Here is a 17,598-nt window from a genome sequence, read left to right on the forward strand (position 1 = left end):
TCCCCTCCAGCGGACATGAATCGCGACAATGCCGCCAGCCGACCGGTGAGTTGCTGCACCTCCTTCACCGACGTTGGGCTCCTCATTGCCATGATCGCCGCACATTTCTCGGGATTCGCCTCAATCCCTCGTTCTGTTAAGAGGAAGCTTAGAAACTTCCCCGCTTCCACACTAAAGATACATTTCTCTGGGTTGAGCTTCAACCCGTACTTGGCGATCGTTGTGAAAAGTTCCTCCAGATCAGCGACATGCTCCTCCTTCCCTCGCGAGGTGACCACCATGTCATCAACATACGCCTATACGTTCCTTCCTAGCATCGGCGAGAGTACTCTGTCCATCAACCTCTGATAGGTGGCCCCCGCATTCTTCAAACCGAACGGCATTACCTTATAACAGTAGCAAGATCGCTCGGTCATGAATGCGGTCTTGCACTCGTCCGACGGGTGCATCCTGATCTGGTTGTAACCTGAAAAAGCGTCCAAGAAACTCATCAGCTGGCATCCTGACGCACTATCCACCAGGGCGTCAATGCTAGGCAGGGGATAGGAGTCCTTGGGGCATGCTTTGTTAAGGTCAGTGAAATCCACGCACATCCTCCACTTGCCGTTTGACTTCTTCACCAGCACCACATTGGCCAGCCACTCTGGGTACTGGATTTCCCAGATATGCCCCGTGGCCAAGAGTTTGTGGGTTTCCTGGTGGATCACCTGCCTCTTTTCCTCATTGTACTTCCTCCTCCTTTGTCGCACCGGTCGGACCTGGGGATCCATTGCGAGGCGATGGCAGAGGAAGTCCAGGTCAATGCCCGACATGTCCGAGGCTGACCACGCAAATGCGCCCGTGTTCTTCTCAATTACCCCGGAGATCTGTCGTCGCGTGTCCTCGTCGAGCTGTCCTCCCAGATTGAACCCTCTTCCCCCGATCTCCGCTTCCACCCACCCCTCAGACGGGTGGGGTCTTCTCTCTCTGGCGATGACCGCCCTCGCTATCCCAGACTCGCGAGGCGCGATCCCTCTCGCCCTCTCAGCTTCACCCTGGGCACTTCCCGTGCCCCCAAGCATCGCTTCTTCCATCTCCACGTCGTCGTGCGTGCCTCTTACCAACGTCGCGACTTCCGCTCTTCCCTCGTCCAACCTTGGTGGTGGCGTCGTGGTAACATGGCACACGCTTCTCCGCTGCTTGAGACTGTTTTTGTAGCAGCGGCGGGCTTCCTTTTGGTCTGATTTAATGGTAACCACTACCCCCTCCATCGAAGGCATCTTTACCTTCATGTGCCTTGTCGATGGTACGGCTCCTAACCTGTTGAGTGTCGGTCTTCCCAACAGTATGTTGTAAGCAGACGGAGCATTGACCACCAAGTACTTAATTTTCTCAGTGCGGGCTGTGGCACCATCCGTGAATGTGGTCCTCAGCTCCACATAGCCCCGCACCTCTACCTGGTCCCCTGCGAAACCATACAAACACCCCGGGTATGGCTTCAGATGGTCAGGGGACAACTGCAATTTGCTGAACGTCGGCCAGAACATCACGTCTGTCGAGCTTCCCTGGTCCACGAGGACCCTGTGCACCTTCCTCCCTGCCGTGACAAGGGAGATAACTATTGGGTCGTTGTCGTGAGGCACAACGTCCCGGAGATCAGCTTTGGTAAAGACGATGTCAACGTCGGGGGAGTGATCCTCCTCCGCCGAGTCGACTGCCAACACCGACCGCGCGTACTTCTTTCTCTGAGAGGCCGTACATCCTCCCCAGAGAAACCTCCCGCGATCGTGTGCACCTCCCCGTGCACCGGTACTTCGTGTTGCGGATCCCCTGCTGGGGCCCCTGATACCTGATCACCTTGCGGCTCTCGCAGGTAATCACTCAGAAAACCGTTTTTTACCAACTCAGCGAGTTGGTGTCCCAACGCCAAGCACGCGGGGAGTGGGTGGCCATAAGCCTGATGGAACTCACACCATACGTCTTTCTTTTGCCCCAGCACCCTGTCGGTCTTCTCCGGTGCTCGCAGCCTTGCTCTATGGCTGGAACGGCGATCAGCTCCGCCAGCTCCACCACAAAATCAAACCTGGGGGGTGCGTTACTCTCCCTCGCGCGCCCCCCATTCTGGTCCCTTCGAGGCTCGTAAGGGCGAGGTTTTCCCTGAGCCCTCTTTCCCTCTTTGGCCTCGTGCACCCTCATCGACTGCTGAGTCCTGCTTGGTCCTGCGCGCGACTTGTTAGGGATCGCGCTTTCCCTTTTCTCAGAAACCGTTGTTTCTGCAGTGATGTGCGCCACAGCACGACGCCTAATCTCCGCGAAAGTGCTGGGGCGATGCCTGATCAAAGACTCACTAAAGGGGCCTGCAAGAACCCCTTTCTTGAACGCATGCACCAGCATATCTTCATCTTTGTTGGGCAGCCTCACCACCTTCGCCCCAAAATGGCTAAGGTAATCCCGGAGGGACTCACCTTGGTTCTGGCGCACATCGAAGAGATCGTACGACACCACTAGGGGTGCCCTGTTCACGATATACTGCTCCCTGAACAGCTTTGAGAATTGTTGAAACGAAGTGATGTGGCCGTCTGGCAGGCTTACAAACCATTCTAGCGCAATCCCGCTCAGGGTGCTCATGAATAGCTTGTAGTATACGACATCTGAGCCTCCAGAAAGCATCATCTGGGTGTGGAACGCCGTCAGGTGCGCTTCTGGATCCTCTACCCCTGTGAACGAGGCCTTCACCCCCACTAGGCCTGGTGGTACAACTGCACCCATTATTTCAGATGAGAATGGCATGGGGAAGGTCCTGGGAGGAGATGGTGGTAGCGCCACTCCTTCCTCTGCCACCCTCTCTTTCTGCGCCTGTAAAGACTGGCGCAGTTCTTCGTTAACCCGGTTCAAATCTTCGTTCCTGCCTTGCGATGCAGCCAAGTTCGCTTGCATCCTTTCTTGCGCCATTCTTGACGCCGCCACATCGTCTTGTAGCGCGCGCATTATCTTCAAGACTTGCGCCATCGTCACAGCTCCTTCATTCTTGTAGCGGGTGAAGTTTGCCTTGTCTTCTTCATCCTTGCAGCAAAGAATCTTAAAAACACACGAAATCTGGCAGCACAGTGGATGGGATCACAATTTCACACGGGCCCCACGGTGGGCGCCAAATGATCTTGCCGGTGACTTGATTGTTGAAGGTCACGCTATGTCAAACTCCGCCTTCCTCTAGCACGTTCCTAACAGCTCCGAGTGAACCTGCGAAAACACCACAAACGGAGCCTCTAGCGGCCGATTGAGCTCCGACGCTCAAGTCAGTGAACAATACCACCAAAGAATCGTGTACTCTGAATCTCAGTGAAACTCGTGCACTCTGTGAATTCTCTCTCTTCTCTCTGTGCGTAACTAGACACTTGTCAGTATGAAAACGTACCCATGTAACTTAGCGTGTTTCTTTCATTGGATGTCTCGTGCAACCTCTGCGTAGGTACCAGGTGCGACTTGGGCAAGCGCGCATACCAGGTATTACCTAACGCATGGACGATCACCTCTGTTCTGCCCCATGCATGTTACGGGCCGAGAGAGGTTCAATCACCGACCGACTGCTAGCTCCCTTAGACCACTCTCATGCATGGTACCGTAGAACGCATAACCTCTCCGATCTCTGATCTCCGCCTGACCACCGATCTCCGCCTGATCACCCTCTTCAAGACACATCAGCTTCCTTGGCCCACCTGTCCCACTAAGAACGACCCACGTGGCCATCAGTCGCTGACGTCATCCCAAACCGATGACCGACCGGATCAATTCTGAAACTTTGTATTTTAGTAGTTTGAAGTGTCATTAAAGAGCGAAAAAAAGAAGTGTATCAAAATTCAAAGTAAAAAAAAAATGATAAATCAAATACGTACATAGAGCAATTCTGGCGCAGAAAAAACGGTGAAGTGACCGTCATTTTGAAAATTTTATCACAATTAATTGGCACACTGTTTTTGTGTCATTCCGGTGCCTATTTTTAGATAACATCTTGAATTTCCAGTGGTTTAAATTTCAAATTCCAATTTGCTTTATCCAGTTCCAGTTAAATCTTTAAAGTCACACACATTTTATTCAAATATTCTAGTAGCACTGTTTTTTGGTTTTTGTTCCCGCCGGTTGACCAGGGTCGTCTTCGTGTGTGGCTTGTCCTCACGAGCTATGGCACCTTCGTTTCGCTCCATCTGTGAATACCTGAAAAGAAGTGAATAAAGGGGCGCCCTCGCGGCCGTTTGCACTTCGACAATCAAGTCAGCTAGCGAGAAACATCAAAGGTGACGCACCTCCGTATCGGAACACCGTGAAAGGATGCTCTGAAGGTGGTCAAAATACTGAATAGCTAGTACTGTGTTGCCCTAATTGCCTTGTGCTCACAGTGGGTGTGCAGCGAAAACAACTAGGGTTTGTGCTCTGTGTAACTTATGAGAATTAGGTCAAAAAAACTCTCCCTCTGTAACTGCCCCAAGGTCCCTTTTTATACATCTCTCATGTTTAAAGCGCGTTAAAGCGCATTGAAAGCGTATAAAAATATTCCTTGGAACGTTCAAATCTTAACTGAATCAACGCGTACCTTGGCAAACTTTCACTGAAACCTTTAATGAGCACGTGTGAATCGTCACGTGCCCTTCTGACTTGATCGTTATTCTGCGCAGAGGGTCCCACAACGCCGCAACCCAACTTAGGGTTATTCCACTGTGTGAGCCCTCTTTCCTCGAAGTGCTTCTGGCGCGTGGGGTGACTTTCTGGGCGCCAACTTGTGCGCCCCAATCGCTGGTCACTCGCCCTGGGGGTGTATCTACCTTTCTCTCGTATCATGCACGTGGTTCTCCTCTGGTCATGGCCCTCTCATGGGTCGTATAGTGGGCCCATAACCCACAGGTCCCAGGATCGAAACCTGGCTCTGATACCACATGATATGATTCCAATAGCACAATATGAATGATTCTTGACATTCTTAGGAATCATCTTGAGTTGGATATGAGATAGGCACTTTAAAATAGAATTGGATCAAGGTTCTATGATCAAGAACTCACCAAGACTAGTACCAAAACCCAAACTCATATGGAAGTTCCATGTATTGTCAAATTGAACCGAACAAAATGAGTGAAGAGGCAAAGGCACCGAACAAAATGCTTAAGAACAGAAATTGCACCGAACAATTAAGCTAGAAATGAAGAAGAAACAAAGCTGAACGGTAGAAAATGAAATGAACCGAAGCAAAACACAAAGGAATTGAAAATGCCGAACTGAAAAAGCAAAGAATCAAGCTAAGACATGAACATAACAAGAGAAGGAAGGAAGGAGAAGAGAAAGCTCATGAAGATGGAGGAATGGTTGGATGATCACGCCACTTAGAGGATGGAGACTCCAAGATGAGTGTGCAAGCCGCCACTTGAGGTAACCAAAGAACTCTCAAGATAAGACTAAGTGAGGAAGGCACAAAGCTCTCCAATTCTCTCTCAAAAATTGAGTATAGTTTCTCTAATTCAAAATTCAAATCTGAAAAATACAAAGGCAGCACCTTAATTTATAGCCTAGAGGTGCTGAAATGCAAAGCTAATTAAATTCAAAATTCCCTCCAAATACATGAAAGTGGCGCCAAGCATGAGGAAGGTGTGACTTCCTCTCTCACTTTGGCACCTCCCTATTACTTCTACACCTCTCTACTAAACGCACACCCCCCTAAGACTCCTAAACTAAAGACCTAAAGATGCTTTGACAAAAGAGGTTTCTAATGTTTCCCTCTAAGCATCTTTCTAAACACTATTCTATATTATTTACAATTTAAAAGAAACTATAAAGAGAGATATTTAAATGAAGCCCATTCTTGAAAGCTTGTAGACTTCTTTGGCTTTAGGCTTGATCCTCTCTTTATTTTATGTCTTCTTTTAATTTTGAGAAGACTAGAAGGAAGAACTTCAAATGTGAGGGTGAATGCCCTCTTCCTTCATTAACAAAAGCCTCCTTTATTTGATTCTCATCACAGGGTCTCCCAGCAGTGGCGTGGCTACTTCGCGAGTCAGGTTTACCCCTACTGGTACTAGAACTTATGGCCTTGAAGCCACCTTTCTTTGTTATTGTTCTGAGCTATGAAGGTCCGAGGCTTCCTCACGGTGTCGCCCCCTCCACGGTCTTTCCTACCCATAGGTATCGGGGGGTAACACCATCGATATCTCCGCTTGGCTATGTCTTCTCTTGGCGACTGATGTGAATGTAACTACAAGAACACATGAATTCTTGACATTCTTAGGAACAACTTGAGCTGCATTCGAAAGGCACTTTACTTTAGAATTGGATCAATGTTCTAAATTCAAGAACTCACCAAAACTAAGCACCAACCAAGACTCATATGGAAGTCCATGTATTGTCAAATTGAATCAAAACAAAAGGAAAGAAGAACAAGAATTAAAACTGGACAGAATTTAAAAGATAGCTACTGAACCAAAACAGAATTAAGAACCAATGCTGGAAACACAAAATTAAACGGTAGAAAAAGAAGTAAAACTCTAGGAATCAAAATTACCGAATGGAAAATTGAAGAAAAGGGAAGAAGAACACTTATAGAAGAAGATGCTTGCTGGATTTTGAGGATTGGAAGAAGCCATTCACGCCACTTGGAACCTTGAACCAAGATAAGTGATGGAGTCCCACCACTTGAAGCTCACCATAGCTCACAAGATAAGGCAAAGAAGAGGAAGACTCAAAACTCACAAATTCTCTCCAAAATTGAGTATAGTCTCTCTACTATAAAATTCCAATCTGAATTGTGAAGGACCTAAGCCCTCCTTTTATAGGAGTAAGGGCTGGTCATTTACATAGCTTATTCCCTAAGCTACCCAAAAAACTCCTAAGATCACACCCCCTTACTAAGCTCACTCCCCAAGCTTCTAGAATTTGCTAAACTAAAGCCTAAAGATGCTTTTACAAAAGAGGTGTCTCATGTTTCCCTCTAAGCACCTTTCTAAACATTATTCTATATTATTTACAATTTAAAAGAAACTATAAAGAGAGATATTTAATATGAAGCCTATTATTTGAGAGTTTGTAGACTTCTTTATCTTTAGGCTTGATCTTCTCTTTGACTTCTTTTAATTTGTGAGAAGACTAGAAGGAAGAACTTCAAATGTGTAGGTGAAAATCCTCCTCCTTCATTAATAAAATCCTCTCCTAGTGGATATCCATCATACTCCCCGAGTTGGAGAGAATTCGTCCACGAATTCAGTACTCATGTATAAAACAAAGGTAGTTTGCTATTATATAAGAGAAGACAAGAAGAAATGGGCAAACATGACTTATCACTTTGAAATGATGGGAGTTCAAAAAAAGATGGTCTATACACAGACCATGTTGGAAAAGATTGTTTAGGAATGATATTATTTGGTAAAATAGGAGATATGAAAAAATCATCCTTAACATTCTTTATCCAATATGGTGTGGAAGTAGGAACCTTAGGTAATGAAAATGACAAAGAAGAAGAAGACCTTGTAGGCGTAGCACGAGTCAACAAAAGTGATTTAGTTGAGAAGGTATTATGACTCGGTTTATCATGTACTTCAATTTCCTTTTCATTTTCTTTTTGAGTTTCTTTGGGATTGGTCCTATATGCTAGACGATGTGGTAAAGAAACCCTGGGCATTAAGTCTATTTGGTGTTCAATCCCTTTTAGAGGTGGTAAGCCTTTAGGAGGATCTTGAATCACATCTTCATAGTCCTTTACCAAATTGTCCAAACACGTGGGACTATCCTTAGCCGACTCACAGTCAATAGTCCTAGGAATAGCTAAAAAAATAGGCTTTTGAGTAACTATTACCCTTTTAACTTGTTGTGTGGACATGAGAAGGCTTCTCTTGGAACTTTTTATATCATTTTCTTTCTCTCTTTTTTCTCTCATTTTAACTTGGTCCTCATGTACTTCCTTTGGAGAGAGAGACTTAAGAGTGACTTTGTGCCCATGGAAGTGAAAAGAAATTTTGTTGGTAAAGCCATCATGAAAAACTTTTCTATCAAATTGCCATGGCCTACCTAAAAGTATATGAGTAGCTTCCATTGGAACAACATCACACAAGACCTCATCTTTATATTTGCCAATGGAAAATGTAATGAGGACTTGTTTGTTCACTACTATCTCACCCACCTCACTCAACCATTGTAACTTGTAGGGCTTGGCATGAGAGATGGTAGGCAATCCAAGTTTGTCTACCACTCTTGTGCTTGCCACATTCGCACAACTCCCCCCATCCACAATCAAAGAGCATACTCTATCACTAATAAGACACCTTGAATGAAAAATATTTTCTCTTTGAGTTTTATCAAAAGGTTTTAACACTTGTCCAAGCATGCGTCTTATTACTAATAGGTCACCCTCATGTGGGCTTTCACTTTCACTCTCACTTGGGGATCTAGAAGGTGAGGAATGTCTAGAATATTCGGACCCATGCTCACTACTATCTACCCCATCATGCATATACATAGCTCGTTTAGAAGGGCAATTAGAAGCAATATGTCCATAGCTTAAGCATTTAAAACACTTCTTACTAGACGATTTAGGTGGTGATTTAAGCCTAGAATTGGAAGTGGAAGGCTTAGACTCTCTAGGTTTGAAAGTAGAGTCCTTAGAAGGGATATTTGAAAAAGAGTTATTTTTATTTTTCCAAGAAGAGTGGTAGTAGTTATCCTTAGAAGAATTTTTGAAAGCATTTTTCCTTGCAAGTTGATTTTCAATTTTGCTAGCAAGGTGCACCACATTTTCCAAAGAAGAATATTCTTGTAACTCTACCACGTCTTGAATGTCCCTTCGAAGGCCACTCACAAACCTAGCTATCTTAGCTTCATCACTCTCATCCATATTAACTCGAATTAAAAGCGTGTCTAGTTGTTTAAAGTAATCATCCACACTTAGCGCGCCTTGATGAAACCGTTGGAGTTTCAACATAAGGTCTTTCCTAAAGTGTGGTGGTACGAATCTAGCGCGTAAACATGCTTTCAAATCGTTCCAAGAGACCACGGGCAGCCTCTTGTGTAGGTCAATGTCCATGAGGTATTGATGCCACCATTGCATGGCATAGTCCAAAAATTCTAAAGAAGCTAACTTAACCCTATGCTCATCCCTAACCCCATTTACATAAAAAATTTGGTCCACCTTAGCCTCCCATCCTAAGTATACATTGGGATCACTTTCACCACTAAAACTAGGAAGTTTTACATTAGGAGAACAAGGGCCAGCCACATGTTGGCGCCTCTCTTCATGGTGATGATGTCTTGGCCTTGGATTATCTTCATAATAACCATGGGAGTGCCTTGAAGAATGCCGACTAGGAGGAGGAGTTCTTCTCTCACGGTTTTGATGCATTTCTTCTCGGTTTAACTCCAAACTTTGGAGCCGTGCTTCCATCTTCCTTATCACCTCAAGATAGTGAGCATTGGATTGCTTGGCATTCTTTAAGTCTTCATAAAGGGCTGCCTTTTGTGGTGAGCACGGTTTGGAGGACTCTCCACTAGAGAAATGAGCCATGAGCAGAAAATACACAAAAACAGAAAACAAAACAGTGAAAGAAACTTGTTAAACAATTAAAAACAGTGAGATATAGGTTGCTGGAAAAATGCCCAAGAAAGCACTCAAACCACTCCAAGAAAATATTCTGTCCTCAACCAAGCCTTGCTTGTGAAATGGAGTAGCTTCAAGTGAAATATGTTACAGCAAACCAACTTACTTAAGAACAAGTCTCCACACAACTTTTAAGAAGAACAAAAAGACAAGCAAGAAAAAGGTGTAAACAATAAAAGTTAAACCAAAAACAGAGAGTAATGTATGACAAACTAGAAAGAATATGAATGAAAGACAATCAAGAAAAATAAGGAATTCAATGAATAAAGAAGGCACACAAAAAAGAGTCCTAAAGAAAAGTGCTAGAGTAGATTAAGAAAACAGAAAACAGCTACTGGAATTTTTTTTTAAAAAAGCAAACTGTGCTATGTTTACAGATTTAACTGTACCGATTGAAAGCGAACTGGAATGTGAAAAATTAACCACAGAAACTTCAATGTCTTAACTCAAAAATGGCACTGGAATGAGGTAAAAACAGTAAGCCAATTGAGAGAAATAAATTTTTCAAATTTGCTGCCCAATTACCGTATTCTTTTCGGCAGTATTGTACACTTTTCGTATTTTATTTATCATTTTTTGTGTACTTGGAATTTTTGAGTGATTCTTTTTTCTATGCTTTTGTAACACTTTGAAGTATGTAAATCCAAATTTTCACAAATTTCCTATGAGCCAATTAATTGCAGTAAATTGAAAACAGTAGCACGTTTGTAAGAAAACAGAGGAGCCTATTTAGGAATGAAAAACAGTATGATGAACTAGCAAAGACATAATGGAAATTTGTGTAAAGGAACTTGTATAGAATGAAAATACAAGCATGAACTCAAATCTAAAAATGAAAATGCACAAAGGATCAAGCAATAAACTCAAAAACAGAAAGTAAACCAAAGCAAGAAACAATCAAAGCAATAAAAGTACTACTGGAAGTAATGACAATTATGGAATAACATGACTAAGACAAAACTTGACATGATTACAAAATTAAAAGACATATAACAAGATATAACCACAAGTGAAAGGAAGCTTAAGGTCAGCTCTAGGAAGGAGAATGCCATTCCAAAAGAGCAGCCATACTCATATGAACAATGAGTGCTACAATCCTTTTCACAAACACATGGTGTAACAAAAGAAAACAGCAAGAAAACTCAAAATAAATCCTAAAACAGAATGGTAAACAACTTGAATTAAAGAGCTCTTGAAAGTAAAGTGCAATACAACTCAAAATTTAAGCAAGAAACAAGCCTAGATTCTAGATACCACATGATGTGAATGTAACTACAAGAACACATGAATTCTTGACATTCTTAGGAACAACTTGAGCTGCATTCGAAAGGCACTTTACTTTAGAATTGGATCAATGTTCTAAATTCAAGAACTCACCAAAACTAAGCACCAACCAAGACTCATATGGAAGTCCATGTATTGTCAAATTGAATCAAAACAAAAGGAAAGAAGTGTTAATATATTTATTTTTCTATTTTAAATTATTGGGCTTTGTTTGTTTGACCCAACTTTCCTTTTTCTGTTTCAGCTAGGTCTTAATCTTTTTCTTATATATACACCATGTATTTTACTCTCTAATATACAAGTGAATAAAAGTTTCTTTTATATTTATTTTTCTCTACAATTAGGGTTCATCAAAACCTCTCTTTCTTCATTACGATTACGTGCGATTACGTATGCTACATTAAAAGCATCACATCAGACAAGGAATATTCATCTTCATTTACTGTAATATGGTATCAGAGCCATTTCGAGCCTATCCTAGAGAGTATTTGTTGGGCCTATCGTGCCACCCACTATCGGGCCGTTATCGGACCACCCAAAATATATAGTCCCACGCACGAGCTTCTATCTATCACTCTCGGCGTGAGGGGGGTGTGTTGGAGATCCCACATCGACTAGAGATGAGAGCCTTTCATAGTATATAAGTGGGTGCAAACCTCACCTTATTGAGCCAGTTTTATGGGGTTGAGTTAGGCTTAAAGTCCACTTCTTAATATGGTATCAGAGCTCTTCGAATGAAGAGTTCTGCTGCGCTTCTCTCTGATTTTTATTTCCCTCTTTGCTGTTCTTGGTTTTTTTTTTTTTCTCTGTTCTCTTTCAAAATCTTGATTGGTTTTAAAAATCTTTTAGGCAATGTTTAATGAAAACCCTAGTCTTCATAGTCTTAATAGTAGTCACACTATTACATGCAATTTTTGTGGTAAATATGGTCATACTGAGGCTGTTTGTTTTCACAAAGTGGGTTTTCCTGGTAATGTTAAAACCTCAAAGTTTTCTTTTACTAGAAAAGTCTGCACTTTTTGTAATCGTCTTGGCCACACTGTTGACACCTGTTATAAAAAGCATGGGTTCCCTCCTGGCTACAAATTCACCAATTGGACATCCCAAGCCAATAATATGATTACTACTGACACTTTTTCTGAGCTTTTTCCTAAAGAACAGGATTTAAAGGGGATTCAACTTACATCACAACAGTGCCAATTCCTTACCAACATTTTGCGTCAGCAAAACCTTGAGGATCCTGCCTCTCACACTCAAATTAATCAAGTCGGCAGCATCTCTACGGATGAAATCCCCAATACTGAGCATTCTTCAACAGGTAAGTTTCTCTCTTCACTATCTTCTATAAAAGAATCTTGGATTATTGATTCTGGTGCCACTGATCATGTTTGTCACAATTTGAACGTTTTTACTACTTATACTAAAATTAAACCTGTCTTAATTAGTCTTCCAAATGGCCAAACTGTTTATGCCACATATTCTGGTTTAGTACGTTTTTCTGATCAGTTTTATTTGTCTGATGTGTTATACGTGCCTCATTTTCAATTAAACTTAATATCTGTTTCTAAACTCACACACCAACTTAAATGCACTTTAACTTTCACTTCAACCCACTGCATTATACAAGATAATCTCACTCAAGAGAGGATTGGTACAGTTAAAGTCACTGCTGGCTTGTATCTTGTCACTACCTTGCCTGCTTCTAGTCAATCTAAACCGCATTGTTTTGCTCCTTTTATTAATTGTAATATCACAGACAAAACACTATGGCATTATAGACTAGGACACCCTTCACATGAAAGATTACATGTCTTAAGCAAACAATACTCTTTTATTACTGTTGATACTCATCATGTATGTGACACTTGTAGTCGTGCAAAACAGAGAAAACTTCCTTTCACTTTAAGTAATATTGTTACCTCTGCTATTTTTGATCTTGTACACTTTGATATTTGGGGACCATGTTCCATAATTTCTATGCAAGGTTTTCGTTATTTCTTGACTATTGTTGATGATTACTCGCGTTATACTTGGGTTATTCTATTGCATAACAAATCTGAAGTGCGTCAGCACATCATTAACTTCACTGCTTTCGTTCAAAATCATTTCAAAACTAATATCAAAACGATTCGTACTGACAATGGTGTTGAGTTTGCTATGTCAAATTTTTATGCTTCAAAGGGAATTATACATCAAAAATCTTGTGTTGAAACACCACAACAAAATGGCATTGTAGAACGTAAACATCAACACATACTAAATGTAACCCGGGCTTTACTTTTTCAAGCAAATCTTCCTCCTATTTTTTGGGAATTTGCTGTAAATCATGTTGTTTTCTTAATAAATGCTATTCCTACTCCATTACTTGATAACATCACTCCTCATGAAAAGTTGTTTGGAAAACCATATGACATTTCCTTTCTAAAAGTGTTTGGTTGTCTTTGTTATGCTAGTACCATTACTGCACATAGGAAAAAATTAGATGATAGATCTATCAAAGGTATTTTTCTTGGCTTCCCGCAAAATACAAAAGGTTATATTATCTTAAATTTAAAGTTTCATAGCATAGAGATATCAAGACATGTAATCTTTCATGAAAACCACTTTCCATATAAATTGGACAGTGGCTTGCCTAAGGACCCTAACACTTTATCTCTCCCTATTTCTAATGCATATAATTCTGCTTTTGATTTTTTTTTCTGATATTGCACCTCCTGTCGAGCCATGTGCCTCTACTCCTGCACCCAATACTGTTCCTCCACCAGCCTCATTATCCTATGATCTTCCAACAAATAGTGCCTCTGCTCCTGCATCCAACATTGCACCTCCATCAGAATTATCACCGCCTGCATCTCCAGGAAGCATCTCACCCCAATTTCCAAGAAGATCAGCTCGTCCTCACCGACAACCTGCCTATCTTGCAGATTTCCACACTGCAACCAACACTGTAAGTAGTAGATATCCTATTCATAATTATTTGTCTTACAATTCCTTATCTTCCAATTTTAGAAATGTTATTTCCTCTATCAATTCTCATCCTGAACCTCGGACATATAACGAAGCCTCCAAACATGCTTCTTGGAAATCTGCCATGCAAGATGAGCTTCAAGCTCTTGCTGCTAACAATACTTGGCAACTTACCCCTCTCCCTCCAGGAAAGAAAACTATTGGTTGTAAATGGGTATATAAAATCAAATACCATTCTGATGGCACTGTTGAGCGCCACAAAGCTAGAGTTGTTGCCAAAGGGTTTACCCAACTTGAAGGACTTGATTTCTTAGACACTTTTGCACTTGTTGCTAATCTCACTACCCTCCGCCTTCTGCTTGCTATTGCCACTACCAAAAATTGGATTTTAAAACAACTTGATGTCAATAATGCATTTCTTCATGGTGATCTCCATGAAGAGATATACATGACCCCCCCATGATGTGATTCCAATAGCCACATAGAACAAGATTCTTGACACTTTGAGGAATCACCTTGAGCTGGAAAATGTAGAGGCACTTTCTTAGAAGTTGGATCATAGTTCTAAGATCAAGAACTCACCAAAACAAGTACCAAATCCCAAACTCATTTGGATGAACCAAATATTGTCAAATTGAATCAACAAAGGAGAAGGAAAAGAACAAACCGAACAGAATTGAACTTCAAAACAAAAGAACCGAACAGAATTTAAAAACTAAACAGAAAATAGGTGCTGGAAAATTAAAGGAACCGAAACAAAAACAACTCAAAACTCAAGGCAATAAGAACAAATTGAAGAAGAAGAAAGGAAGGAGAAGAGAATGCTCATGAAGATGGAGGAATGGTTGGATGATCACGCCACTAGAAGAATGGATGCTCCTAGATGAGTGTGGAAGCCGCCACTTGAGGAAACCATGGTCCTTCAAGATAAGACTAGAGAAGAAGCTCAAAGCTCTCCAAATGCTCACTCCAATTTTGAGTATAGTTTCTTTAGATAAAATTCAAATCTGAATTTTACAAAGGAAGCACCTCTATTTATAGCCTAAGGTGCTGAAAAATAGGTGGGAAATTTCAAATAAACTCATTTGAAATTCCCACCAAAAACAAGTCACATGGGAGGTGTGACCTTTTTCTACTATGACACCTCCCAAAAACTACACCTACACCACTCTCCTAAGTCACATGGACAATGTGACTTTATTTTACATTTTCACACACCTTTATTTAATAACCAAACCTCCTAAAACTATACAAGAGTATTTCAAAGCTTGGCCTTGCCCCTCATGGGATGGACTTGGGCTCTTTGGGCTTTGGCCTTCTTGGGCTTGGGCTTGGGCTTTGGGCTTGGGCCTCATCTTTATTTTATTTCTTCTTTTAATTTTGAGAAGACTAGAAGGAAGAACTTCAAATGTGAGGGTGGATGTCCTCTTCCTCCATTAATAAAAGCCTCCTTTATTTGATTCTCATCATACTCCTCGAGTTGGAGAGAATTCGTCCACGAATTCTGAATCCCTGCATATAACAAAGTCAGTTTAGTTTTACAATTAAAAGTGGAAGAAAAATGTAAACATGACTTATCTTTTGTAAACAATGGGATTTCAGAAAAGGAGGTTCTATAAATCGACCAAGTTGGAAAAATTTGTTTGGGAATGATGATATCTTTTGGGAAAAGGCATCTTAAATGGTGAAAACCATTAGGAGGTATGAAATCATCCCTAACACTTTTTAACCAAGATGGTGTTGAAATAGAAACCTTGGGTAATGAAAAAGATAAGGAAGGAAAACACCTTGGAGGTGAAAGGAGAAGACTCATGTCAACTTGTTCTTCTTTGTCTTTTTTATTTTGACTTGTGGGAAGTGGGTGAGTTAGGTCTTGTGTTACCTTGTTTATCTTTAAGATTTGCTTTTGTGGACAATGAAGAGCTATGTGCCCAAAACCTAAACATTTAAAACATTTGATATTTGAAGTTTTGGTAGGTGACTTAGGAGTAGAAAGATTTGTAGTAGAAACTTTGTTTGGAAACATGGTTTGTTTGGAAAAATTGGAAGGACAATTTTGAGTAGACATTTTGTTGGCATCCTTCCTAGAAGAGTTGTAGAAATTATAATCATGAGTATTTTTGAAAGTTGTTTTCAAAAGATAGGATTCTACCTTGATGGCTTGGCGAAACACTTTCTTTAAAGAAGAGTACTCATTTAATTCTACAATTTCTCTAATATCTCTTCTCAAACCACGTACAAACCATTTTAGCTTTGACTCTTCATTAGCATGCATATTCATTTTAGTCAAAGTTGTTTCAAAATCTTTAATGTATTCTTCTACCATCCTATGTCCTTGAGGAAGCCTTTGGAACTTCAACAAGTGTTCCTTCCTAGAAGGAGGAACAAACCTCGCGCGCATACACTCTTTCAAAGCATTCCAAGAAACCACGGGAGGTTTCTTGCGATATATAATGTCCATTACAATTTTATGCCACCATTCTTTGGCATAGCCCAAAAAGGATAAAGAAACTATTCTAAGTTTTTGGTCATCTTGGACCTTATACACATGAAAATAATGGTCAACCTTAGTCTCCCATTCTAAATACACATTAGGATCACTATCACCATTAAAACTAGGGACTTTTTTACAAGCAATGTTGAACACTTGGTGATATCTTTGGTCACGGTTATAGCTCTCTTCATGAGAATGATGGTGATGCCTCCTTCTTCTATGTTCTTCTTCACCAAGGACTGAAGCTTTGGAAGGAGAATGCTGTTTGTAAGATGCACCACTTGAATAGCCAGCCATTTTGCAAATAAAAAACAGCAAACACACAAAAACAGCAAACAAGTTAAGAAACAAAATTAGCAAAAACAGTGAGCTTGGCAATGAAACTGCCGAAGTGAAATGAGGCTGAAAAAAGAGATCACTCTCAAAGAAATAATGTTCTTGCACCAATCTGATCTTGAGGCCTTGGAATCCTCAAATGAAATATGTCAAAGCAAGCACACCAATCTTAAGAGCAAACCACCACAAAACCAAAGAAACAATAAAGACAAACAAGAAAAGGTATAAGCAAGGAAAGGTAATTGCAAAAGGAATACTATATGTAAGACAAACTCAAAGAATAAGAATGAAAGACAATCAAGAAAATAAAGAACTCAATGAGAAAAGTAGGCACACAAAAGAATACCTAAGGAAAAGCACTAGAGTAGATGAGGAAAACAAAAAATATTAGCTACTGGAAAATTTTTTTAATGCAAACTGTGTTTGATATTCACAGATTTAACTGGAACGTTGTAGAGCGAACTGGATTATGAAATTTATACCACAGAAACTTCAAGATGTTAACTCAAAAATGGCACTGGAATCAATTAAAAACAGTAAGCCAATTGAGAGAAATAAATTTTTCAAAATCGCTGCCAGATTACCGTATTTTTTTCGGCAGAAATGTACACTTTTTTATTTTATTTATCATTTTTTGTGTACTTCATATTTTTGAATGATTCTTTTTTCTATTCTTTTCTAACACTTTGAATATCTCAAATCCAGAATTTCAGAATTTTACAGTACGTAAATCAATTTCAATAAGGAAAAACAGTAAGCACTTTTTTCAGAAACAGAGGAATCCTAATAGGAATAAAAAACAGGATGATGAACTAGCAAAGACATAATAGAAAAAGATGTATTGGAACTTGTATAGGTCTAGAATACAAGTATGAACTCAATTCTAAAAAGAAAATGCACAAAGGATCAACATCAA

General features: G+C 40.9%; 1 protein-coding gene across 1 annotated transcript; it reads right to left on the reverse strand.

Annotated features, from left to right (window-relative positions):
* Nucleotides 1-296: 296 nt before the first annotated feature.
* LOC137822142 (uncharacterized) lies at nt 297-1,526 on the reverse strand. The gene has a single exon (XM_068627045.1). The coding sequence runs from the start codon at nt 1,524-1,526 to the stop codon at nt 297-299; it is 1,230 nt and encodes a 409-aa protein (XP_068483146.1).
* Nucleotides 1,527-17,598: the final 16,072 nt, after the last annotated feature.

This window comes from Phaseolus vulgaris, chromosome 9 (assembly GCF_000499845.2).
Source record: "Phaseolus vulgaris cultivar G19833 chromosome 9, P. vulgaris v2.0, whole genome shotgun sequence".
Lineage (NCBI taxonomy): Eukaryota > Viridiplantae > Streptophyta > Magnoliopsida > Fabales > Fabaceae > Phaseolus > Phaseolus vulgaris.

Excerpts from the sequence above, each read along its gene's own strand:
- LOC137822142 (XM_068627045.1), bottom strand. The coding sequence starts at position 1,526 with ATGTTCTGGCCGACGTTCAGCAAATTGCAGTTGTCCCCTGACCATCTG.